Source organism: Symphalangus syndactylus, chromosome 5 (assembly GCF_028878055.3).
Source record: "Symphalangus syndactylus isolate Jambi chromosome 5, NHGRI_mSymSyn1-v2.1_pri, whole genome shotgun sequence".
Taxonomy (NCBI): domain Eukaryota; kingdom Metazoa; phylum Chordata; class Mammalia; order Primates; family Hylobatidae; genus Symphalangus; species Symphalangus syndactylus.
The window spans coordinates 48714161-48739478 of record NC_072427.2 but is presented as its reverse complement, the minus strand read 5'-3'; the positions used below and the strand labels follow the sequence as shown (position 1 = coordinate 48739478).

Below are 25318 nucleotides of genomic sequence, written 5' to 3'. Positions count from 1 at the left end.
TAAGCGAGGGTCTGTGTGTAAACACTATCCAAAGGAAGATGATTCTTGCCCTTCTCTCTGGGTCATGCAGATGTTGACTTTTAATTTAAAGCTTTACTTTAGATATTGTTGAAGTAGATGTGGCTTCTAACAGAAGAAAGTTCCAGCCTAGCTGAAGATTGTCATGAACGTGTAGGGATTGATTTTGTGTGACTGTCTCCTCAATCTGTCCAGGTTTCCCATGCTCAGCAGGAGTATCTGGAGAATCACATCCAAACCCAGTCGTCTGCCCTGGATAGTTTTAATGCCATGAACTCAGCCTTGGCGTCGGATTCCATTGGCCTGCAGGTACTCATCTGCTTACTGCTGTGACAGGGCAACCCAGCTTAATCAAGAGTGGGGCCTGTGCCTTTGTAGAAAAATAAGTCACAGAACATCCTCATCTCATCATTCAGAATTCTTTAAGCAGAACCACTGTGAAGACTGTGCCCAGAAGACAGTGAAGGAAACTGAAGGAAGCATTTCCAAGCTGAGACTCTAAGGCTTTGTTTTTGCTCTCACTGAAAAGGGAATTTAGACCCTGAGTTTAGTGTGAGAGATGTCACTTGCTCCACCATATACCCGAGTGGTCCTCAGCATCAGTGCCTAACCCTGCACATCAGCCCTCTTCCTCCAGCCCCAGTGCCACAGGAAGTGCCACCTAATCACAGAATAACACAGACTTCACCAAAGACAATCTGTACTCCTTCATGGCAAGCAATATAAAAAAGGCCTGTAAACACTTTTTTATAATTAGAAATTATTTTGTATCAGAAAGAATCGTGGATATTCCACATCTTGTAGTAGCAGACAGGGAACCAGAAAGACCCAGTATCTTCTATTTGTGAAAATGTATGTTGTTATCTCACTTTGAGGGATTGTTTTCTTGGTTGATTTGATTTACTAGGAGCTAACCATTCAAGTGCTTCCCATTCTTACTCTTACAAGTCCCCTAACATGCAAATTCACTTGAATATGTTCAAAACAAAGCATTATATGTATTTGAAATAGCTTCCCTTGGTCTTCATTTCCAAATATATGAACAATAGTTTTTACCTCTCCTCCAAATTTATTTGGCTCTTATCTTTTTACCCTCCTCTCAAAAGTTCCAAAAGCTATTTCAAATCCTTTCTGGTTCTATATAAGTAATTTATTAGATAAATACATTTTCATGTTGGGATTCTCCACTTCCCCTAATTCTCTGATAACAGTTGGTATGGCAGCAATGACAACAGCAAGTCTCGGCCACTGTCCTGGAGTGGGTCCGGGTGGCCTCGTGTTTGGATTTGTCTGCGATGCCCATTTCTGGTGGGGCCTCTGAGTCCCACCCTTTTCCTGGCTCTCTTGAGTGTATGCCAGCTTTCCCCTGGCCTCAGGCCAAGCCCCACTGGGTCTAGTTTGCTCAGTAGCCCTTGTTTTCCTTCCTCCTGTGGTCGGGGGGGCTTGCCAAGGCTCCCTTCCTCCCCTTTTGGACGCCGTCTCATTCCCAGCCCACCAGCAAGGGCTTTATCTCACCTGAGTTCAGACGTAGTTGGTATTTGTACTACATCTCTGGTTTTTCTTCCCAGAAAAAAAATATATTTGCCAGTATTTTCTGGCAATTCTTCTGCTTTGCCATCTGGCCAACACTCTGGCATTTACTGCAGAGGTCAGCTGTTTGAGCTGGGCCAGCTCTGACCCAGGCACCTTGACTGGTTCCTAGTTATCGTGCAGACTCTTAGTCCTGGACAGCCAAAGGAGCCTTATAGCTAAAACCGCTCAGAGAAAGAGAAAGAGAGAGACAAAGAGAGAGGGAGAGGGAGGGGGAGGGGAAGGGGAGGGGGAGGGGAGGTGCAGGGGGAGGAGGAGGAGAAGGAGAAGGAGAAGCCATGTCACAGCAGGAAACTCAACCTGCTAGAGGAAGAGGGCTGATGCATGGTGTTAGGCACTGATGCTGAGGACCACTCGGGTACCTGGTGGACCGAGTCTGAAGAGAGCTGGCTTCTTCCTTATGCAAGATCCCAGCCTCTTCCACTGGCCCACTCTATCCACTTTCATTATTACTGACAGGGAGACCAGACCCTTGGTTTGATTCCATAGAATGTCAGAGCTAGAAAGGACTGAGAGGATCTCTAATCCCTTTGTTTTATGAATCAATAAACTGAGGCCAACAGAGAAAAATGACATGAGCAAGATGCCTACCTAGTGACAGAGCCAGTATTGGAAGAATACTGGTCTCTTGGGCCAGAGTGTAGGTTTTTGTATGGATACAAGAGTAGAATCTGTGAAGCCAGTGGGGCTGGGGGAGTGGGTGGCTGGCCTAGGTGGTTTCTAAAGCCCCTTGAAGCTCAAATGTTCTGTGCCTCCATGCTTCCAAATGGCTTCAGTATTTCCTTTAGTATCTAATCACCTCCTTCAGAAATTCTTTTTCTTGATTCAAGTAGGTTTAGGAGTGAAAGGCTTATATTGTCCAAAGTAGAGGCTGAGGAATTGAAGAAGCTTCAGAGACTGATCATCTAGATAAGAGCACAGAGGCGTTAGAAACAGTGCCCAACACCAGGGTTTTCACATCTTCTAATGTGAAGTTGTAGATGACTGAGGACATAGTAGAAGATACCTTTCCAACGGCAGGGATTCTGTGGAGGCCATTTATCTCTAAGGAGAGTTAACCAAGTAGAAACCAAAGCAGTAAATAGCAACACCATTTTTTTTTTTCTTTTTTATTATATTTTTAGAGATGGGGTCTTTCTCTGTTGTCCAGGCTGGAGTGCAGCAGTGTGATCATAGTTCACTACAGCCTCAACCTCCTAGGCTCAAGTGATACTCATGCCTCAGCCTCCTGGGGAGCTGGGACTACAGGTACACACAACTATGTCTAGCTGGTTTTTAAATTTTTTTTGTAGTTGCCCAGGCTAGTCTTGAACTCCAGGCTCAGGTGCTCCTCCCACTTCGGCCTCCCAAAGTGCTGGGATTACAGTCATGAGCCATCACGCATGGCCAACACTATTGATTTAAACATCCTTGCTTCAGTGTGGCCTGGAGCAAAAATCACTTGTCTGCATTACCAAATTCTGTTCCTTAGTACTTCTTTATTACTTCCCTTCTCTGCCTAAGGGAGGAAGGTGAAATGTTTGCAGGTATGCGAGTATTCTCAGTCATGTTGTCACTATCCTGGCAGGCAGTCTAGAAGCGCAGAGGGATAGCTCTTTTAAGAAAAACAGGAGGCCGGGCGTGGTGGCTCACGCCTGGAATCCCAGCACTTTGGGAGGCCGAATCAGGTGGATCACAAGGTCAGGAGTTCGAGACCAGCCTGGCCAATATGGTGAAACCCTATCTCCACTAAAAATACAAAAATTAGCCAGGTGTGGTGGCAGGCACCTGTAGTCCCAGCTACCTGGGAGGCTGAGGCAGGAGAATCGCTTGAACCTGGGAGGCGGAGGTTGCAGTGAGCCGAGATCGGGCCACTGCACTCCAGTCTGGGCGACAGAGTGAGGATCTGTCTCAAAAACAACAACAAAAAAGAAAAAGAATAAAAAGAGGAATATTTCTATTCTATAAAGCTCATATTTTGTTTTCTGATTTCATTGTGGCAATTTGGAAAATACAGAAAAAATAAATAAGAAAATAGATATCCATAGCCCTATCACATAGTGAAAACTATCATTCGGATTTCCTCCTAGTCTTTTCCCCCCATATATTTGAACCAATGCTTATACATATTTTTCAAAATGGGATTGTACTATATTTACTATTTTCAAATCTGTTTTTTTTCCCATGTGAAATGATGTATTATAACACTTTTCCTTGGGAGGACTTCATTTTAATCCATTTCCATCCATCCTAAGCAGTGGCAAGTGGTGTTGACAGCAGCTATGGGATGGTATGGGAGAGGCTTTCAGTCCCGCCAAGCTACAGGGGCAGACCTCTTGGCCACCGTGGGAGACCCGCAGTCCCTCATAACACAGGGTCCCAGACTGGCAGCTGCTGTAGCCTAGGACAGCTACCCCAGTGGTTAATGATAAGGGGATGCCCCAGCGCATGGCGCAGCCCATGTGTTTTCACGCCACCCGATCTGGTTTTGTTTTTATTTTTATCCTCACAGAAAACCCTTGTGGATGTGACTTTAGAAAACAGCAACATTAAGGATCAAATCAGAAATCTGCAGCAGACGTATGAAGCATCCATGGACAAGCTGAGGGAAAAGCAGAGGCAGTTGGAGGTAGCACAAGTTGAAAACCAGCTGCTGAAAATGAAGGTGGAGTATGAAAGCCTAGATTTATTTTCTATGAACCTTTCTCCTCTTCACTTCTCCCTTTTCTCTTCCCGTCTTCACCTTTCCATTTCCTTTTCTCCATTCTCTTCTTCATTGGATTTTTTTTTTTTTTTTTTTTGAGACAGAGTCTCGCTCTGTCACCCAGGCTGGAGTGCAGTGGCGCAATCATGGCTCACTGCAACCTCCGCCTCCCGGGTTCAAGCAATTCTTGTGTCTCAGCCTCCTGAGTAGCTGGAATTACAGGCATGTGACACCATACCCAGCTAATTTTTGTATTTTTAATACAGAAGGGGTTTCACCATGTTGGCCAGGCTGGTCTCGAACTCCTGACCTCAGGTGATCCACCTGCCTTGGCCTCCCAAAGTGCTGGGATTATAGGCATAAGCCACCATGCTAGGCCCAGATTGGGGCTGCTCCGTAAATGCCCCATTGGGCATGCCTTTCTTGGCCTCCGGTGGCCTCAAGGGCTCTTTAGACACTTACCGTGGTGCTGTTGTTATGTTACTGAGAAGACGCTTGGGATGCCCACAGATCTGGGATGTCAGAAGCCTTGGAGATCTCTCTCTTCACTGTATAGATTTTCTTTGAGGTCTCAAGGCCTTTCTGTTTGGCTTGACAATAAAGAGCTGAGGGGCACACAATTAGCTGGTACTTGGGCTGTACCCCAAGTACAATTTTCTCAAGAAGAAAATTGGTGGGTGACTAGGGGCACTGGGGAATGTCCCATTTGGCCCCCTAGGCTGGGAGCATTCCTTAGCTGGACTTCTAATGCCCTAGAGGCATTAGTGGCCCTCCCAAATTTAAACCCTGGATAGACTTCTTACCCAGTGACAGGAGCAGATCCATGAATGGCTCCTGGAGGGCACTTAATAAATTGTATCTTGGATGAATTCCTTTTTATGTAAGTCTGTGGTTTGAAAATTTTGCTCTGCAGAGACTTAGGCTATCTTATGGGTAGCGTATCCACATAGTTTATTGCTCAAAGCAGAATATGTGAGGGAGTGAAAGTTCGTACCATTGGTAATTTAGTTAGGGAGACAAACTGGGAAGTGTGGGCCCCTTCACAGGGGTGGGCTGGGTGGGGAGGAGGGGCTGCCAGTCCGCCGCCCAGTCTCTGTATTGCCGCCCTGGGGATCTGCTGCCAGTTCACCTGACCTGCCACAGACATGGAACAGATCATCTCCTCTCTATGTTCACTTCTAATAGGGCAGTTCTTCTTTTCTATATATTGCCTTTCTCAGTAAGAGTTACTTTGGGGGTGAAAAAAGTTTATATTACTAAAAAAGCCTGAAATTGCTGATTTAAGTATTTTTTTTTCAGCTTAGGGGATTTATTCAATCATTCATTCCACAAATATTTATTGAGTGTCTACTCTATGTGAGTGTCCTGTTCAGTCGTTTTGGTTCCAGAGGTGGCCTGTCACCAGGCATCTGGGGACATCATTAGGCTGCTTGGCAATCTGGCTGCTTCCCTGGAGTCCAGGGCTTTAACTCCAGCCCACAGTTGCCTGTTTAAGAGACTGATGCTTGTTTTCATCCTGACAGTGGAGTTAAACAGGTTTTTCCTACTCCTCATATTTTACTCCCCAAATTGAAAAAAAAAAAAAAAAGCTTCAGGAACTCAGGGTATGTTACATGACCTGGATGCAGAGTGAATGGGCCTCCAGGGACAGAGCCCTTCCAGCAAGCTGTGCGTGCACTGCAAATGGAGCTCACAGCACACAGGGTCTCTCTCAGCTGGTCATAAGCTCTGCTCAGGATTTTCCACTTTGGGACTTCATGGTGCCAACACTTGCCCACTGATGAGAAGGGAGAAGTCAAGGGTGTCAAGAGAGACCTGTCACGTCTTGGAAATAAACATCATGTAACCTATTGAGTTTGAAGAATGCCTCCCTTTTCCAGAGTTTAGGTATGCAGCAAACTCAGCTCTCTGCAATAGGCAATAACCTGGAAGGAGGGGATGACCGCAAACCTTCTGCAGCATAAAATCAATAGCAGGAAGTCTGTGTGTGAGGACGTGGCCTGGCAAACAGGAAGCACCAGCCACCACCAACCTAAGCCCTGCCCACCTGCAACTCCACTGACTTTTTCTCACCTCCTAAGCCAGGCCTGCTTCAGCACTAGGGGTGCCAGCTTAGTGTTCCCCACGCTAGGTTGGAATGTTTCCAAAAGCAACGTTTAGGAAAGGACAAAGGTGTGGAAAGGGTGAGTCCAGATTTCTCCTTTGAGCTTAGCTGGTCTTACCTAGAAATTGCCTTGGCCAATGCAACTGATGAGATTGCTTAGAGAAATGTTTCTACCTTTTGAAAAAGTCACTCATGTGGAGCATACCTTTGTCCTGAGAATGCCCCCAAAATTCATGTGAAATGCCACTTTTTATTTTTCTGTGGCTCTGCTCACCTCTCTTCCTCCCTTTCCCTGTTAGGTCCTGCTGCGTCGCTCTGCTGCAGAACCCAGTGGATGGGCTCACTGCCTCTGTGAGTCCCCACATGAAATGCACAGACTGGAAGCTGCCAATTCTCCTGGGCCCTGCAAAAGCTGTCATTCTGAAATGAGTCTCTTTGTAGGTGGAATCGTCCCAAGAAGCCAATGCCGAGGTGATGCGAGAGATGACCAAGAAGCTGTACAGCCAGTATGAAGAGAAGCTGCAGGAAGAACAGAGGAAGCACAGTGCCGAGAAGGAGGCTCTTCTGGTGTGTGTGTTGTAGCTGCCGATGTTAACTAACAGGGAGTTGTTGGTTCATTATTATTGGTGATGTTTACGTAGTAGTGTTTATTCTTAGAGGTGGGTTAGTGGACTCGGCCGTGGGTAAGGGATCAAGGAATTATTCTTCTGCTCATTCACTCCCCTCCCCTCTTCCCCTCTGCCTTTATTCATCCCTGTCCCTGCTCAGAATAGCCCCTTGTCTCTGTCTCTAAATACACACCTTTTTCTAGCTCATCTGACAATTTGCCAGCATCTAAGCAAACCCTGGGCTTGCCCACAGCTGTGCCCTCCCTCCCTCCATTTGCTTCTCTCTACCTGAAATTTCCTCCTTCCCTGTCCTTGCTCTTGCCTAAGCTCCCTAAAAACCTTAAATGCCACCCTCTCCATGCATGCAGTTTCTCCTGGTCATGGAGCCAAAAGTATTAGCTGTCCTTAGGAAGCTCACTCTCTCTCTGCTTTTACTGTGGAATTCTTTTATACCTGCCATTAGAGTGGGGCTGTGCATCTCACATCTTGTCTTTTCCAGGAGATTATAAGTTCCTGAAGGCAGGGACTCCATGTCTGGTTCATCTGTGTCCTTAGAGGCTTAATACATGTTCTGATGATTGACAAGATTTTCTTGTTAGTAATGAGCTGATGCATTGCATTATGGGAGAAGGATCTGGGAATTCTGCATTCAATTCCAGATCTGGTTCTAATTCCCTTAACACTTCCGGTTAATACAATGACATTCTGAGCACCTACTCAATGTTATCAAACATTTGTAGGCCTCTTTTACACCTTTTGGCTATAAAAACTCAAGGGAAAAAATAGAAAAAAAAAAGTAGTGAGGCCCATTAACCAGCCACACGATACATCTTTATTCATAGGTGAGAACCAGAACCATGAGGTTGAGTTCATGATCTGTGAGACACTTTCAGGTTCCAAGGTCATGTTTTAAAGAGAAATCATGATCTAGCAAGGCCAGAGCTGCTTGGATCCCGGTGAGTAGCCTCGGTACTCCATGCCTGTACTTAGGAGAGTATATTTCTTTTGCAGGAAGAAACCAATAGTTTTCTGAAAGCAATTGAAGAAGCCAATAAAAAGATGCAAGCGGCAGAGATCAGCCTAGAGGAGAAAGACCAGAGGATCGGGGAGCTGGACAGGCTGATTGAGCGCATGGAAAAGGTAGGACACAGCGTTGGGCCTATTGCCCACTTGCCCAAACTTTTCCCTGCAGGTCCATCTGAGATACGAGAAGCCCTGGATATGGATTCCTCTCACCTCCCAAATTTGTGATTAAAAAAAAAAAAGACAAAGCTATAAAATAAAGTATAAGAAAGTCCAACAAAGTTCTCATTTTTCCCATGGTAACTATTTTAATGCTTTTAAAAATATTACTTGTGAGATTCTTTAGAAAAATTAATATTTTAGCAGCCTGGCTTTGCTGGTGCCCCAGGCATAAACTTAGTTTATCCACTGAATTACCAAGCCCTATTTAGGTGTTACATCAACACAGCAACCCTGTTGTTTCTGGGGCTTGTGTCTCAAGGGTTGGCTTTTCCTTGACACGCTGGGGACTTGAGGGAGTGGGGAGGCCCCATTTCTCTAGGTGTCGTAAGCAGGCTGATGAGTGGGGTGAGGGGACCTGAGGAAGGCGGGAGCTCAGCTAGGATAATGAAGCCTGTCTAGAGAAAGAGAAGCAGCCAGGAATTAAGTAGGAAGTGGAGGAAAGGGAGGAAGTGGTGGGAGAAACGAAAGAGGAAAGGAAGGAAGAGAAGGAAGAGAAAGGATGGGTGACCTTTAGCAGGTGACGGCTGACTTCTGGACCCAGGAGTTCAGGGCCAAGGCTGTGGCTGATTTCTGGTGGCTCCCTGGCTGCATATGAGTTTGCAGAGAGCAGTGACCTGCCAAGACCCTGACATTATTAGCACCCTGTGACTCATTCGGGATGCCGAGAATCTCCAGTCTGATGATGGAGGCAGAGGAGGGACAGTGAGAGCAAGGTCACTATCAGGCTTCATGCGATGCTGAGAAGAGGTCGCTTTACCTCAGGTGTTTGCAGCATAAGCCCCTCTACTGTCCCCTCACAAGGTGAGGTGTCACCGCTATGGGAACTGCATTAAATTCAGTTCTCTGGAGCTTCAGAGCTCACTGGGTGCTTCTTTTTAGCTCTTTAGCTTTTTACTTGGGAGAGACTTGGGCAAACTAAAGAGTCAATTACAATCTCACTTCTACTCCCTGGGAAAACAGAATTCCATCTTTTATTGAAGAGTAGATGATTGGCTTAGTCAGGACTAACATTCGTATTGACCAGAGCGGGTGGTGGTGAAGTTTGGGCAACAAGAGGGCTTTCTAGAATTGGGTGAACTAGTTCGAAACCAGCCTGGCCAACATGGTGAAACCCCATCTCTGCTAAAAATATAAAAAATTAGCCTGGTGTGGTGGCTTGCCTATAATCCCAGCTACTCAAGAGGCTGAGGCAGTAGAATTGCTTGAACCTGAGAGGTGGAGGTTGCAGTGAGCCAAGATCGTGCCATTGCACTTCAGCCTGGGCAACAAGAGTGAAACTCCATCTCAAAAAAAAAAAAAAAAAAAAAGAACTTGGGTGAGCTTCCTCCCACATTACTGACCTCCTATAACAGCAGAAGATGCCAGTTAACTCAGATGCTGTCTCTCTGGGCGGCAGGTTTTCCTGCAGCATAAAGAAGCAAGGTGAGCAGGCAGCATAGCGGGATGGTCTAGGGAGATGCCATCATACAGAGAGACCACAGGTGGTAGTTACGAACATAGGCTTTAGAATCAGACAGCCTGGGGGTTTGAATCTTGTGTCTCTTTCTAGTTTTTTTGCAGTTACTTGATTTTTCCAAACTCAGTCTCTACTTCTATAAAATGCTGATAATGGTAACTTCTTATTCTTAGGGCTTTTGTGGGCAATAAATGAGAAAAATCCACGCCAAGTGCTAAGCATGGTTCCTCGTTTATAGTAAGGGTTCAATCATTTGTGGCTATGATTTTTACTTTGTTACGAGGTTGCCTGGGTGTCTGCCCTCAGAGTGAGGTTGTCTTTAGCTCAACCCATGTTATGCTTATCTTCATTGTACTCTTGAGGTTCTGAAAGTTTCTTGTCGTTCACAACTGATTTTCATATGGAACCCTCATGTGGGGTGAACAGGTAGAGCCAGGAAGCTGGTAAGGCCAGCCCTCCCTGCCAGCATTTAGGAAACACAAAACCTTCCCCAAGTGGTGTTGGCTTCTTCTTTAGTGATTGGAAATTTATTGTCCTTTCTCTAAATCTTCCTTTCCATTTAGGCTAGAGAAATGCTCTATTTATTGAACTGAGATTAGATAGGCCAATTTACGCTGTTTCCTTTTCAGGGATAAATCTTTGAGAGCAGGAATCTGGCCAAATCCTTGTCTCACACTACGTGAACGGCATGTCCCTAGGCAGGGCTGTGGCAGTGTACGTATCCTGCTGTCAGTTTTGGATTTTGCTCAAGCACAAACCATGTGCTTTTGAATGGCTTCTCTGCCATATACCTTAGTTTACTGTTTCTCTTGTTGAGCACTGTATTTCAAACACCTTTTTTTCTGATCAGTAAAAATCTTTTAAGGAGTGTTCTCTACCAGGCACCCTTCTGGGGAACAGAAAATAGTCTATGCCTTAATCTGGGCAGTGGTTTCACAGGTGTTTACAAATGTAAGAAATAATTGTGCAGTGTGCACTTAAGATTTATTGTACCTCAATTTAAAACAAATTTTAAAAGTGTGCTGTAAGTTAGAACTTGCTCTACTTTATGACAGCCTTTTTCTTTCTTTTTTTTTTGGAGGGAGGCATTCACTTGTGAAAGCTTTTATCACTGTTATTTCAGGGCTTAATGTAAAACTTCCAACCACATAGTGGCAGGAGGAATGTTCTGCTCAGGCCAGGCCGTAAGAATGTGCATTTGCTGTAGAGATTTAAAAACAGTAACAAAACCCCAGTCAAAGTTGATCTACCTTTGTTATTTAAAATATTTCAGAGATAATATATTCTTCCTGCTCAAGGTGGACTGCTTCCCCACCCCTTTGGCCTACCTCTTGATATACCACTGCTTACAGCTTCAGAAGTTGTGGCAGTTAAATTTTCAAAGATTTGCTTTTAATAATTTGGTAGAAAAGAGGTTTGGAATCTATGTAGCTAGTAAGAGTTTGCTGGGTGGAATTTCTGAACATAAAGATGAGGAACATTAGTTCTTAGAGAAGGACCTAAAGTAAAATAATCTCCCAGTTAGTGAGCGGGATTTGATAAACTTCCATTTTAAGGAAATTTGTTAACGCTAACATCTGTAATGTATTTTTAGTGCAATTTCAGGACGGGAACCATGTTTTTATGAACATTTTTCAGCTTTGTCCAAAGAAATGATTCCAGACTCCTTTTTTGGGCAAACCTCTAAATATACATATATATAGCAAAGTGTACAAAGTGCACAGCTTGGTGCACGTATGTTTCCTATTGCTACCATAGCAAATTTCCACAAGGTTAGTGGCTTAAAACAACACAAATATATTATGTTACATTCCTGGAGGTCAGAAGTCCTAAAATCCCGGTATTGGCAGTGCTGGATTCCTTTTGGAAACTCTAGAAGGGAATGCACTTCCCTGCCTTCTCTAACTTCTGGAGGCCACCTGTACTCCTCAGCTTGTGGCCCCCTCCTGCAGCTTCAGAGGCAGTAGCAGAGCATCTTCCAGGCTCCTTCCCTCTGATTCTAACCCTGCTGCCTCCTCCTTAGAAGGGCCCAACTGGATAACCCAGGATCTCCCCATTTTAAGATCCTTAACTTAATCACATCTGCAGAGTTCCTTTCTCCATGTAAGATAACACATAGGATTCAGGAATCAGGACATGGACATCTTTGGAGGGCCATTTTTCTGATCACAACATATTTTTACAAGTGAATACACCTGTGTAAACACCACAGGTTAGAATATAGGATATTGCCAGAATTCCAGAGCCTCTTTTCTTGATGATTCAGAAAATAATAAAGAATTTTGCAGTATCACAAGCCACCAATTTAAAGTATTGATTATCATTATTTGGAGCTATAAATTTTCACTGTGCCTGGGCTGATGGAATACTTTGGAAAATGAATCTCGAATGGTTTTATTTGGGATGTTTGTCTCTGACCCATAAATATATCTATAAATACACAACAACAGACTTGGTAGTTTTGAGCCTTGTTTGGACTTTGCTGAGCAAGTGTGTAAAACCTAGGGGCTATCATGTAGACTTGGACTCCCTAGTGCTAGAATTGCTAAATAGACATTCTCTGTCGAACTTGGGATCCATTGATTAAAATATCAGTTTCTGTTTGTTTTAGGAACGTCATCAACTACAACTTCAACTCCTAGAACATGAAACAGAAATGTCTGGGGAGTTAACTGATTCTGACAAGGAAAGGTGAGATGTAATGCCTTTGGTCTTGTAATGGATTTAGGTTGTGGACACGCTGTGTTTTTATGACCTCATTTGACCCTTGCATTTTCATCTGTGTGGTTGTCCCTTATTACAGACTTAAGCATACATAACATTGGGCTGAGAGTTTCCAATATGGAACAAGTTTCTTTGGAAGCCTCCAGCCACATCTTGCGGATCATGGCTGGTTGTTAGTGTAGTGGAACACGTCAAATACTTTCACAAGTGCAAAAGTTCAGTCTATTAATGTTCTCCATCGCCTTGAACTCCACAGGATACACCTTGTTGATGAGAAAACTCATCAACTGTGACTAATACCATTTGCTTTTGGAAACCAGTTTTAAAACATCTTTCTTTGTTTCCAAACTTTGCTTAGTAAAACCTTGCATTATCCTATGGCAGTGAGTATATAAAGCCCTACACGAAAAACACGGAATAGTACGCTGTCTCTTCTAGAAATCAAAATGCAGAGAGGCCATTCAGGGGTCTCTAGTGAAGGAAAACAAGGTTGAGATGATTTGAGTGTTTTGGGCAAGTGATTTAACCTCTCTGAGTCATGCTTGTGCCACATGGAAATTCATCTTTAAACGGTGGAGATGGGTATGACGGTGATAACAGTGCCCATCTCACTAGGTTGCTATTGTTAAGAGAACTGTTGGGCTTGCTGCCTGCCAAATAGTATGTGCTGAAAAAATACCCATTTTTTCCTTCCTCATTTGCAATTTCAGAGTTTTCAAAGTTATAGGAGGCTTGCTAGTCATTAACATAGTGCTGAGGCAGAGATGGGGCACGGGAACTAGACCACCAGACCTTTCCTCTGGTGCCCAGCCCCAGCGGCCCCAGAGAACTGAAGAGTCCAAGCAATGTTGGAGAATAAGTTATGCTGTTGTAAAACAAAAGTATGAAATGTTTTGTGATGTGGCTTGCTCTGTTTGGATGTAGAGAAGGTCTTTCAGCTTGTCCCACATTTGCCAAAAATAAAGGATATGGAGAGCAACAGTGATTCTAGACTTTTCGGTACCCTGCCATTGATTTCAGATATTTTATTGTGTTGCTGGACCCCTTCTTCCCCGTACCCCCATCAAAGTAATTTACTGGATGTTCCAATATGTTACTAACCCCCAAAAACAGAGAGCTTCTCAGATCTGTAAATGGTGCAAAAAAATTATCTCTCAGTCCCTGGAAAATAATCATCCTTATATGGGATAAAACTTGCAAATGGGAACTTGAAAAATAGTCCTGTGCTCCTCTGGTGTGGTAGTTTGTTAGTAATCACACTACTTTGTGTGGTCATCACACAAAGTAAGAAGAATGGATCTTAGGGTTTGATTTCTTGTTCTTGGCAGTATTTTTAAATTTTTTTTAAATTTACAGTTTTTTTTTTTTTACCAAACCTTCCCCAAAAGATACATGTTTTCTATTTTCATTTATTTATTTTTGTGGAGATGGGGGTCTCGGCATGTTGCCCAGGCTGGTCTCAAACTCCTGGCCTCAAGCAGTCCTCCTGCCTTGGCCTCTTGAAGTGTTGGGATTACAGGCATGAGCCGCCATGCCTGGCCTTCTTGGCAATATTCTTTAAAGCTGTGACTGTTGCTACTGCTGTTGCTGCTTTGGTTTAGGACTCATTTGCTTTTTTCTCCTATTTGTGTTAGGTATCAGCAGTTGGAGGAGGCATCAGCCAGCCTCCGTGAGCGGATCAGACACCTAGATGACATGGTGCATTGCCAGCAGAAGAAAGTCAAGCAGATGGTCGAGGAGGTAAGCATCTGCAAAAGGTCACAGGCCTGGGATTGCTTCCTGTGGTGGGGAAGCATCCCCAGAACAAGTCTGCCTTGCCTCTCCATTTCCTGTGGCTCACAAGCCGAGGTGCTCAGGCCACTGCCATCTAGGCCCAGAGTGGGATTTCCCCACATGTCCCCCATGGACTGATGATGATGATGCCCCTAAAAGAGGGGTTTCCTCAGGTCAAAGGGTTACAGTTAAGAAAGCTGGAAAGTACAGTTCATAAGCTCACCCACTGTGAAAGGACAGTGATAGCCTGAGTGGGTACCCACAGCTCAGGGGGACCCAAGGGGGTGATGGGAAGGGTGAACTTAGCCCAGGTCCCTGCACTGCCTCCACAGCCGTCTGTCTGTCTCTCTCGGCTACCATTCTTGTCCTTTATCCTTTTCTGGGTTTGTCTTTCATTCCCTTTCCTTGTCTGTTTCTCTCTTTTTTTCTCCCTCCTTCCTCATTCTCTTCTCCGATTCCTGTTTCTTCTTCCTTTTCCTTTGCCACCATCCTTTCTCTCCTAACTGTCTCTGTAACAGGAAACCAAGCTATACATTTACTGTATGGGCATAGTTTACTATTCTTTTCTAAATGAAAAAACGGGTAAGTTGAACATTTCTATTTCTCTAAGAGGAACAAATTTTTTTTTTAATTTGTGTCAATATAATCTGCCGCTCTTGTGGTGATGTTCCAAAGAAGAAAGTCCGTGCTCTGTAAAGGTAATCACATATTATTGTAGTTTTCTTCTTGCTCAATTAAAAAAACCCGATGGAAAAATCTGATAGAAAAAGAGCAGTTAGTACTAACAGGGTTATAAGAATTCCCTTGAGTCTAATTCTCTAACTTGCAAAGAAAAGAAAAGGTTTCAATTTAGTTAAACATTTGGTTGGCAGTGGAAAAATGAAAAAACATTTTCCTTATATTAAGTACTACTTTAAAAAGTTATGTTTTATTAATGAATTATTAAAATTAAAAGCATATCTACTTCTAATAAATAATTCATGTACATGACAGACAAATGGAAGATTTAAAATGTATCTATTTTATTAGTTTCTAAGATATTGGGGATATTAATGTTGTGGGGTTAAGATCAGAGAATTGTGAGTATGGGAAGGGACATCTTTTTTTATTGTGTGTAGGATAAACATATACATTAGATAAAAGTTTGTCCGCAAACGAGAAGTGCAGTTATACTGTGTTGAATCATGTACATCTTATATTGGTTCACACACAAGTTTCTGGGGAGCAGTGGAATAGCAGAGGAAGCCATGCACACACCTTTGCAATCCTTTTGTGCATCCAGGCAGGAGCACTGCCCATGACAGTAATGGGGAGGGAGATCCTGCCCTATCGTCAACACTAGGTAGATGTCAGGAGTGTGTTTTCCAAGGAAAAGCATCACTTTGCCACAATTAGCATCTCAGTGAGCCTTGGCTGTTGGGGCATAGTTTTTCTGCTTTTGAATTTCACACCCACGAAGTCTGGGGCAAGGGCATCCCTTATTTTCCCCCATGTGAGTCTCTTAACTGTGAGCACTACATTTCTCTCACCTCACCACAGGGGGGTGTCTGTGTCATTCTTGTATCTAATCATTAGGGAGCTATTGAACAAAACCTCATACTGGTTGGCTTCTGATTCATTTAAACCCTTACCTGTAAGAGGTTAAGGCTGTACCAGAATCAGAGACATTGTTTTTTTAGAAGACACTTTCAAAGAAGTTTAGAATTCTCTGTTTCCTAACTTACTTCCAGAATATAACAAACATACCAATTTGAAGGGAGTGAAGGAGTACACATACATACACACACACATACATATGTGCATACATATATACATATGTGTATACATATGTATATGTGTGTGTGTAGGGATGCATATAAAGATCACTGTCCATGCTTTGCTTTTTTCTACCTGTGATTTCATATCTTCCAGATAAGCTTCTCTAAGCTTTGATGTGGTCTGTGGTCTGGAAGGCCCAGTCATTGGAAAGAAATCACCAGCTAAAATTTAGGATGCCATCAGAGTTAGCACCCCATAGGGGCTGGCTGGGTTTCAACAGTGAATGTAGACCACCACCACCACCAACAACAACAACAAATAGAGAGAGAGACACTTTTTATTCCTAATAATTTTTACTACCTGATTTAGAAAGTTTGTGTTTGCCCAGCATACTACATTAACTTACATAAGAAAAGGATAGCTTAAAATCTCAATTGCCATAGCCATTTATGTGAATATATTTTTTTAAAAGTTAGAAACATGGTCAAGGGGCATGGACAGATGAGCACATTCAGAAGAACAAGACCACATTGGAAAGGAGTTGAGAACCCGAATAATTCAGGGAACTGGGGAAGTCATGCCCAAGGAGAGATGGGAGCTGAATTCACATCTTAGAAAACATGAGGGAATATGTCTTTATTTTGTATTGTGAAGCAAGGCCAGGCCAGAACCACTGGGTGACACTTTCAAAGTGTCACTTTCAAAGGCAAATTGCAGCTCTTCATTCAAAACAAAACATTTCTAATACTGGCTGCACTGGTAAGGCATTTAGCCCTTCATCATGGGTACATTCTTTACAAAGTAAGAAGTTGATTTAGAAGTTCTCTAGTGTTCCTCCTCAAATTCTGTGTTCTGTAACCTTAAAGACTGTGTGGAGGAAGTCTGGTGACTTCAGTGAACTGTTCATCATATAAAGAATTCTCTATTGTTTACTATGCTGTGCCTGTTTTTATGAGCTCAGCCTTATCATTATGTTGCATAATGAGCAAAATCAGCAAAGTCGTAACTAAATCACTTCAGATCACTTGGAGCAAATTTTGAAAAATCCAGACTACTGAACTGGCCACTTGTGAAATGAATCTTGCACTCTGACTCTAGAAGAGAAGTATGTTTTCATCTGTGAACTCTGGCTCCCCAGGCGTATAGGCAGCCTTTAAGTGTAGCAGATGTTAGGGACCCTTTTTCTTCCCTCACATGGGTCTGGAAGCTCGTCTTCATCATAGCCTCACTTTCACCATGGATGGGAGTCTCGTCTCCATCCATTGTTGGTATCATTTTGGCCATAATGTCCATGAGGAAGCTTAGTTTTTTTAAATGATGAGCTTCTTTTGTTTAGCTCAAAATATCCAGGTATTACTACTGAGATCCTTGGGAATCCTAAAATGTTAAGCAACATGTTTCTTCTCACCTTAGTGGAGTATCATTCTATCATAGTAATAATAAATAATAAAATAACAAATAATAAAAAGTAACTGGCCCAAGTTTTGTCATCCTTAGCTTAATAATGACTTGATTACCATGGTGGGAGACAGTAGGACTTGTACTATGCAAGAAGGGCTCATGGTGGGGTGAGCCCTTTTGAAATGAAGGATTAGTACCTATCTTACGTGGTCAAGTTCATTGAGAAAAGACAACACAAAACGTCTTCTGTGAAATATGGGACCAAGTACCTCTCACTAGGCTAGGTCTTTCTTCTGAATTAAGTCTCCTGTTATGGATGTCAGGGGGTTGGGTATCTCCCCCATCACTAGTTCTTCCAGCTGATTCTGGCTTTGATAAAAATGAAAAAACAAAGCCAAAAAAGCCCCACGTGTGCCTCTTATAGCCAGAAAATACAGAAAAATGCCAAGGGATTGGAAATAAAAAGCCCTCAAGGGGAAATTCATTCATTCATCCATTCAGCAGATACCCACCAGCACCTGCTTCACGCTGGGCTGGGTACACAGTGGGGAGTCATGCAGACATGGGCCCTGCTGGCACGGATCTTACCCACTGGTGTCACCCGAGTTCCAGGGTAGTCTTGCCTTTGGCCTTTATTATCCTGTTGAAAAGCTTTGTTGGGATTGGTCTTTGGTCCTGAATCAAGCTGCATTCTTTAGATTGCCAGGAAAGGCACTGGGAGAGCTGGGAGGAGTGTAAAAAGTAAGAGAGCATCCTGAGGCCCCCACAGTGCCCCTCTGCTTGCACATCTTTGCGTGTGACTTCTTCAGTCCACAGAGTCATTCACACCCTCTTTACCTGCTCTCACCATGGCTCACCTGCTGCCAACCAAAGCAGCTCTCCTGCCAAGGGGAAAGTGATCTGAAGGAAAAAATAAATTATTTGCCTTCCAAGAGGGTGGGTTTACATTTTTGCCAATGGGCAGGGATATTGTTCAGCTGAATAAACAGTAATTTCTTAAGAGGTTTTTTTTTTTTTTTTTTTTTTTTTAGCTATTTCCCAGTGCAGCCATTAGGCTTCCTTTCATTTTATCATGTCTTTCTTTTGATTTCCCTTTGCCATTTGTGATATAGGAAATGTTTCTTCCAACAGGGTCTGAAGGGAGTTTCTTTTCATTTGCAGAGGAGGCATTTTCTTTAGACTTCTTTTGCTGAAAGCAATTGCACTCTACCCCACTTTGCTATAATTGAGATGTTTAATAAGTGCAAAGGTGCAAGGAATTGATTTTCTCATTAGTGCTTCTCCACCCAAGCTGCACATTGGAATCACCTGGGGAGCTTTAAGACTTGCCTGAACCTGGCAGATGGGATGGAGGCAGACTGAGCACTGGGTTTTGTTTCATTTTAAAAACTCTACAAGTGATTCTAATATGCATCCAGGATTGAGAATCGCTGTCCTGGATTATCAGAGCGGTGGCCTGACTCTCCTTGCTGGGTTTCGTGTTCATGCATTTGGCCAGCATCCCTCAGAAGCTCCTATGCCTGAGGCGGGAAGCTGCTGGTGAACTCAGTAGGAAGGGCTCAACAGAAAGCAAGCCAGGGAGACAGTCACCAGGGACCAGGAGCACCCAAGTCTGTGACTCTCTGGGCACTGTCAGGGGACCTTCACTTCTTGCCAGCCCCTGGTCCTGGGAGGATTCTGTGACAGCTCACTCTTTTTTTGTTTTTTATTTTGTTTTAGAGACAAAGTCTTGCCCTGTTTCTCAGGCTGGAGTGCAGTGGTGCAATCATACCTTCCTGCAGCCTCCAACTCCTGGGCTCAAATGATCCTCCCCACTCAACCTCCCAAGTAGATGGGACTATAGGCACGTGCACCCATGCCCAGCTAATTTTTGTATTATTATTATTAGTAGTAGTAGTAGTATTTATAGAGACAGGATTTTGCTATGTTGTTCAGCTGGTCTTCCAACTCCTGGCCTCTAGAAATCTTCCCATCTTGGCCTCTCAAAGTGTTGGGATTACAGGTGTGAGCCACTACACCTGGCCTGACAGCCTAATCTTAATAGCTGTACTGGCCTGGTGGTATACAGATAATACAAACTTCCCAAAGGCTATTTAGACCCATCTAGAGAGATGTTACTAAGGTGGGAGGAGGTATGCTTGTTAAATAGATAATAGAAACTTAAAGGGACAGAATCCAATCCACCTAAGTCATTGAAAGCTGGACTACCACTAACAGAGACTAAGAGCGATTCTCATGGATCGTCTTCCAACTGTGCATGTATGCACGTGTCTGCCTCGCCCTGCTTTAAATTATTCACTTCTGTCTATACAGAAGACGTTACACTTGGCCACATGGTACCCCTTTAGAAAGAGAAGAAAAAAAATCTTGGTGAAATAATTATATTAGCAATGACCACTTCTCAAGTTCAAGGCAAAGCAGAATATTAATTGTGATTCCTAAGGAATGATTTTGAAAGTATTTAATGGTCATCTCTTAGGTTTTTTTAAAAGAGTGATGCTGTAGTCATAATGCAGCAGTTCCTTGGGGGAAACAAACTGGATCAGGGAGAATAATAGATGAGTAATAACTCTTCAGAGAGTTGAAGCTTTGAGTATCTGGCTCTCTAGCCAGTTGGCCAAACAAGGCTTTACATTACTAGTCCCTAAATCCACATGCACCCAGTTAGAGACCTTTATGTGTCTACAACAAAAGATGGTCTAGAAAAATAGCAATGAGCATGGACTTTAGCATCAGACAAACCTGCATCTACTAGTTGTGGACCTTTGAAAAGTTACTAGTTTCCTTGTCTATAAAATAGGGTTAATAATAGTATCTATCCAATTTTTTGTAAGAGTTAAATGAGATGACATGTATAAAATGCACAGCATGTTAATTGGATCATAAGAAATAATAAATATTAGTGGCTGTTATTATTACCACCTGTAAATGGACTCTGCTGTGTATACCTAAAGTTAAGTGAACTAAAAGCAAAAGTAGCTATGTTGATTTCCTGAGCAATGCACAGGGCTGCCCTTCATCTTTCCCTTTGGGAGTCTTCTTGGCCACATTCAATCTTTGGGTATACTTCTCTCTTCTCTTTTGTGCTCTGTGCTGTTTTCTAGCTTAGCCATCAGTCTCTTCACAAGAACATTTATATAAAAAGCAATTTTTAAAATTTAAATTTGCTTCATCACAAGTATCTTCCCTTTTTACATGGTTCAGTCATTTGCTGGCACACAATTTAATTCAAAACTGTTGTGTGGTGTGCTGAAATGTGCAACACACAAAAGTACATTTTGCTAAATGCCCTATGTTTAGAGGATTTCACGTACTTCTCATAATTGGTAATTAGCCAAATGGGGGTAGGGGAAAGGAGCCATAGCACCGAGCCCACAAACCTAATCCACTCAATTGAACTGTCTCCAGATCATGTCGCACGAGCTCTTCTCCAGATTTAGTCTCCGGCTCTTTGGAAGATGATAAATTGGTAGTCTGCTCTGGGTTGGAAGCGATTCATTTCTTGTTCGTGATTAGAAGAACACTTGTACACTCTCTGCTGGGAAGAGGTGGTATTTATCTATGATGAGCCAATAAACAAAACGGGAAGGACATACTATTGAAAGGAAAATTTGACCATGTGGGGCTCTTGTTTGTGAAAACACCCACACACTGTCACCCTGACTTGTACAGCCTCAAACTGCAGAGTCAAGAGAACTCACAGATCCACAGAGTATTTTTAGGAACTTGAGTAGACGTCGAAGAAGGAACTGCAATGAAAAAGACTACTGAAAAACCCATTCAGAAAGTTCCAGGTGGAGGCTTGAAAGATGAATCCTTACTTATGGAAAAGCTGCCAAAGACATCTGCTAAGGAGATGGGAAGAGAGCTTGAAGAATGTTAGTGCTCTGGGCAGGAGGTGCTCCCACCAGATCACCCCCAGAAAGTACAGGAGCAGCCAGGCGTCTATGTGGTTTGGTTCTATTTGTATATGGGAGGTGGCCCTGAAGGTGTCCTTCCTGAATGGATATCAATACTCATCTTAGGACTCTTCTAAGAGGAGTTTAGCTTGCTTCTGTCACCATCAGCATTTTGCCTGAATTGGTTCAACCAACTTCACGAAAAGGAGTGTATCTGATAAAGAGAAATCTATTTGGCTGAAATATGTTGAACTGAAACATCCTCCATGTATGTTTTATTTTTATAGAGGTCTTTCTTGAGATTGCTGCAGGCATTGGTGTTTTATTAGAACATGACAGTTTTGCTGAGAACTAGCAGTGGTAGCTGCAGTCATAGCAATGGGTGGCATGAGTCTACATAAGCTGGGAGACTGGGCTCGTGGAGTGAGTGCGTTCAGAGGCCCAGTGTACCTCAGACGTTGGCTAGTTCTCCACGCCTATCATTCCTTCATGGCAAAGCAGGCATGAAGATGCTTTCTTGCTAATATTTGCCTTGGCTTTCGTTTAGATGCTTCTGCCCAGCTTAAGCAAGGAGGCAGGGGATGGGAAAGAAGCAGATGAATACTTTTCCACGTTAGTAATTAACTGTTAATATTGTTCACCTGTGCATGGTGCTGTGTTTAGACACAGATCCCCAGATACGATGCTGGATATTCAGACTTCCACTAGGGAGACAGAGGCAGATTTGAGAATCTCATCTGGATGTTAGCTTAGTGTTTTTACCTACACTGTTTTTCAGGGATACCTTTATTGCTGTAATGTTTTTTTAAGTCTCTGGTGGAAAAGTCACTGGCATTTGTTCTAGCAGCATTGATTCATTGCCAAGTTTTAAAAAAGGAAATAATTAAGAGAATGCAATGACCTTTAGAGAAAATGGGTCACTCCTGTGAGTCCCACTTTCAAGGTGGTGTGCTTTCTTCTGCTTTTAGAGTTTCTTTTCTCTTTTGGGCTATGAACAGTACCTAGAGGCCAGGCAGGCCTTATTCTGGAGCAGGTAGTGAGTGAGGTTCCTAGAGTGCTGCATAGCCTGAGGGTGCCTCCTAAGTGGATGCCCTCCACTCCTCCTGCACTTGGCCCTGGGCCTGGGTCCTAGGCTCATTGTTGATCTTCTTAGATCTGGGTTCCTTGCATTGCAGGACCTACCTCAACCTGCTCTTGTCTGCCTTTGCTGGTGCCCCTCAATTCACCTCTTTCCTGCCTGTACTGTGATATGGTGTGAACTTGACTTACTGCTTGTCGAACCTGAGTCCTGTGCTCAAATCCTGCCCCGCCACCGCTTTCCTCCCTTAACTGGATCCTTAGCCTTGGACTCCAAGGCTACAGCTCTGTCTCATGGCCACTCACGCCCCACCCAAAGGAGGTGCTACTCAAAAGTTTGAGGCAGGAGTGATTTATCATAAATGACAATGTTATAGTTTCTAATTCTAGTGTTTAGCATGGTATTATTCACTTATTTATTTTAAAATCTTAGACACTTTATCTAAAATGTCAATTTTTAGAAGGTATCAGAGCACAATTGTGGCAGCCTTTTTCCTGTATGTATTACATGTATTATTAAAAAAAGCAGGTTCATTCTATGACAGGTATTCGTTACTGTATTCACAATACAAATTGTCTTTTCAAGGGAAAAGCTATTTTCTTCGGAAATGTCGTTGAACCTATGTTCTCTTTATTGAAATTGTTCTAATTGACTTTAAACTGTTTCTCAGACACCTGGTGCCCAGTTTCTGGCCATAGAAACTATGTGAGGCTAAGTAATTCATGTTTGGGTCACTACCAGTCACAAATGCTTCTCTCATTCCACGGCTATGCATATGGATGTCACATTCCCATGTCAATCATCTCTGGAAGGTATTATTTGCCCAGTTTTTTAAGCATGGGAAACTGAGGCTTAGAGTCTTAAAAAACAAGTAGCTGGCAGTCTCTCGGCAAATAATGATGGTGCTGCACTGCATACCCAGATCTGTGACTCCAAAGCCAGCCTTTGTTGTTTTCTTCTTGTTACTTTTAATTGGAAAAAAATTTAAATTGCAAAAAGTTGTAGAGAATGATAAAAACAAAAAATCCACGTACGCTCTTCTAGGATTAACCAATGTTGCCATTTTGGCACATTTGTTTCTGATTTTTTTTTTTTTAAATAAAAGAACACATCACAGATAAAGAAGAGGTTTTCTTTTTACCTGTCCCTGATTCTGTTCCTTTTCCTTCTTTCACCCTCTCTTCTTCTTCAGAGGCAATTTGGTCTCTAGGCCATGCCTTGATGATTTTACTGTGTGTATATATATATAAAATTAGTATGTGGCTTAGTTTGTGTTTTAAATTTTACATAAATTTTAATTTATAATATTAAAAATAAATTGTACGTATTTTGCAACTTATTTCTCAGTTTTCTTTTTGCTGTTATTCCATATAGATCTGGATTATTCATTTCAATGGCTAATATTCTTTTATTTGAATATATTGTAACTTATTTATCCTATTCATAGACATTTTTATTCTTTTACAAACAATACCAACATGTCTCCAGGCTTCTCTAACTAGGAAGTATACTTAGAGGAGGAATTGCTAGGGCATGGGATTGGCACAATTTCACCTTTTCTAGATATTGCCCAATCGCTGCCCACAGTGCACATACCTTTCCACCAGTCACATGTGAGAGGGCAGATTTTCCAAATGCACACCACCACTTGGCACTGTGTAGACTATAATTTTGGCCAGTTAGGAAATGGCATCTCATTGTTTTCATCTTAATTTGCGTCAGCCTGATTACTACTTATTGAAACTTGTGAGGTTGAGAAACTTTTCTTAAGCTTATTGGCCATTCAAGTTTCCTCCTTAATGAAATGGTTGTTCATATCATTTGCTCATTTTTATATTAGGCTGTTTTTCTTTTTTCCAGCTGACTTTTAGGAACTCTACACCTTATCAATATTAATCATTTATCAAAAACTATTTGGGTGCCATTATCTTCTCCTAGTCAATGTTTTTTGATTGTGGTATCTTTTATAATATATAAGTTTTTAATGTTGGCAGAAGTAGAGTTAATCTTTTGGGCTGTGTCGTGTGTCTTGTTTGACGTAAAGATAGTTTCTGTAATAGTTTTGAAGTTTGATTGTTCATCTTTAGGTCTTCAATTACAAACTGCACATCCGTCCCCTCTATCCTCTTTCTTACTCTGTTTTTCTCCATAGCACTTATCATCCAATAATATGTCATGCACTTTATTTATCTGTTTTGCATGTATATTTTGTCTGTTGCCTGTTTCCTTCCACTAGAATGTAAGTCCCATGAGGGCAGGGACTTGTATCTATTTTGTTTGTGGTTGTATCTCTAGCACCTGGGATAGTCACTGGCAAATGATAGTTGCTCAATAAATATTTGTTGGACAAATAATGATCGTGTAGAATTTATTTTTGTGTATCATATGAATAGTACTCCTTTTATTTTTGGCTCACGGAAAGCTTCTTTCTCTAATAGCATTGCCATACTGATTTTTTTCATGTCACTTTTGTTAAGCTGGAGTTGTTTCCCCTGTGCCATTGTCTTTGAACAATGCTGTTTTCCTGCCCCTCTGCTGAAGACTGAAGGAAACCCATTCCTTGGGCTTAAGAGTGGGAATAAGGATGAGGAGGAGCCAGGTACAATTTATGGGGAGCTTATGGGACAGTTGGTACACATTTAAGAAGAGCCTCTTATGAGCCTGAGTGCAAAAATGGACATGATTTCCTGCTCTCAGAGGACCTTCTGGCTGACATTTAAACTCATTTGAACTTGAGGCAGAATGTCATAGGTGCTGGAAACACAGAAGCTGGGAAACTTAGTGTTAAGTTCATAGGCTTTGAGTAAATTCAGTCTACTTTTGCATCCTGCCTCTGCTACTGACTAGGCTTTGTATCTTGAGCAAATTATCCTCTCCAAGATTCAGTTTCCTTATCAATAATACGGGAATGGTCATAACATTACCTCCTCAAGAGGTAGTTATAAGGATTGACTGATGTGATGTGTGCTAAATGCTTAGCA

General features: G+C 42.6%; 1 protein-coding gene across 5 annotated transcripts in view; it reads left to right on the top strand.

The window, feature by feature from the left end:
- MYZAP (myocardial zonula adherens protein) overlaps positions 1–25318 on the top strand; it is a 93836-nt gene that overhangs the window by 33774 nt on the left and 34744 nt on the right. For 3 of the 5 annotated variants that reach the window (XM_055278381.2, XM_055278380.2, XM_063640207.1), the window contains 6 exons: positions 214–327; positions 4100–4252; positions 6837–6962; positions 8015–8143; positions 12316–12395; positions 14063–14168. In XM_055278381.2, the coding sequence (XP_055134356.2) occupies positions 214–327; positions 4100–4252; positions 6837–6962; positions 8015–8143; positions 12316–12395; positions 14063–14168 (708 nt within the window). Of the gene's footprint in view, positions 1–213; positions 328–4099; positions 4253–6836; positions 6963–8014; positions 8144–12315; positions 12396–14062; positions 14169–20768; positions 24689–25318 lie in introns of those variants that run through there. The other 2 variants (XR_010121035.1, XM_055278382.2) reach the window with 2 other exon arrangements.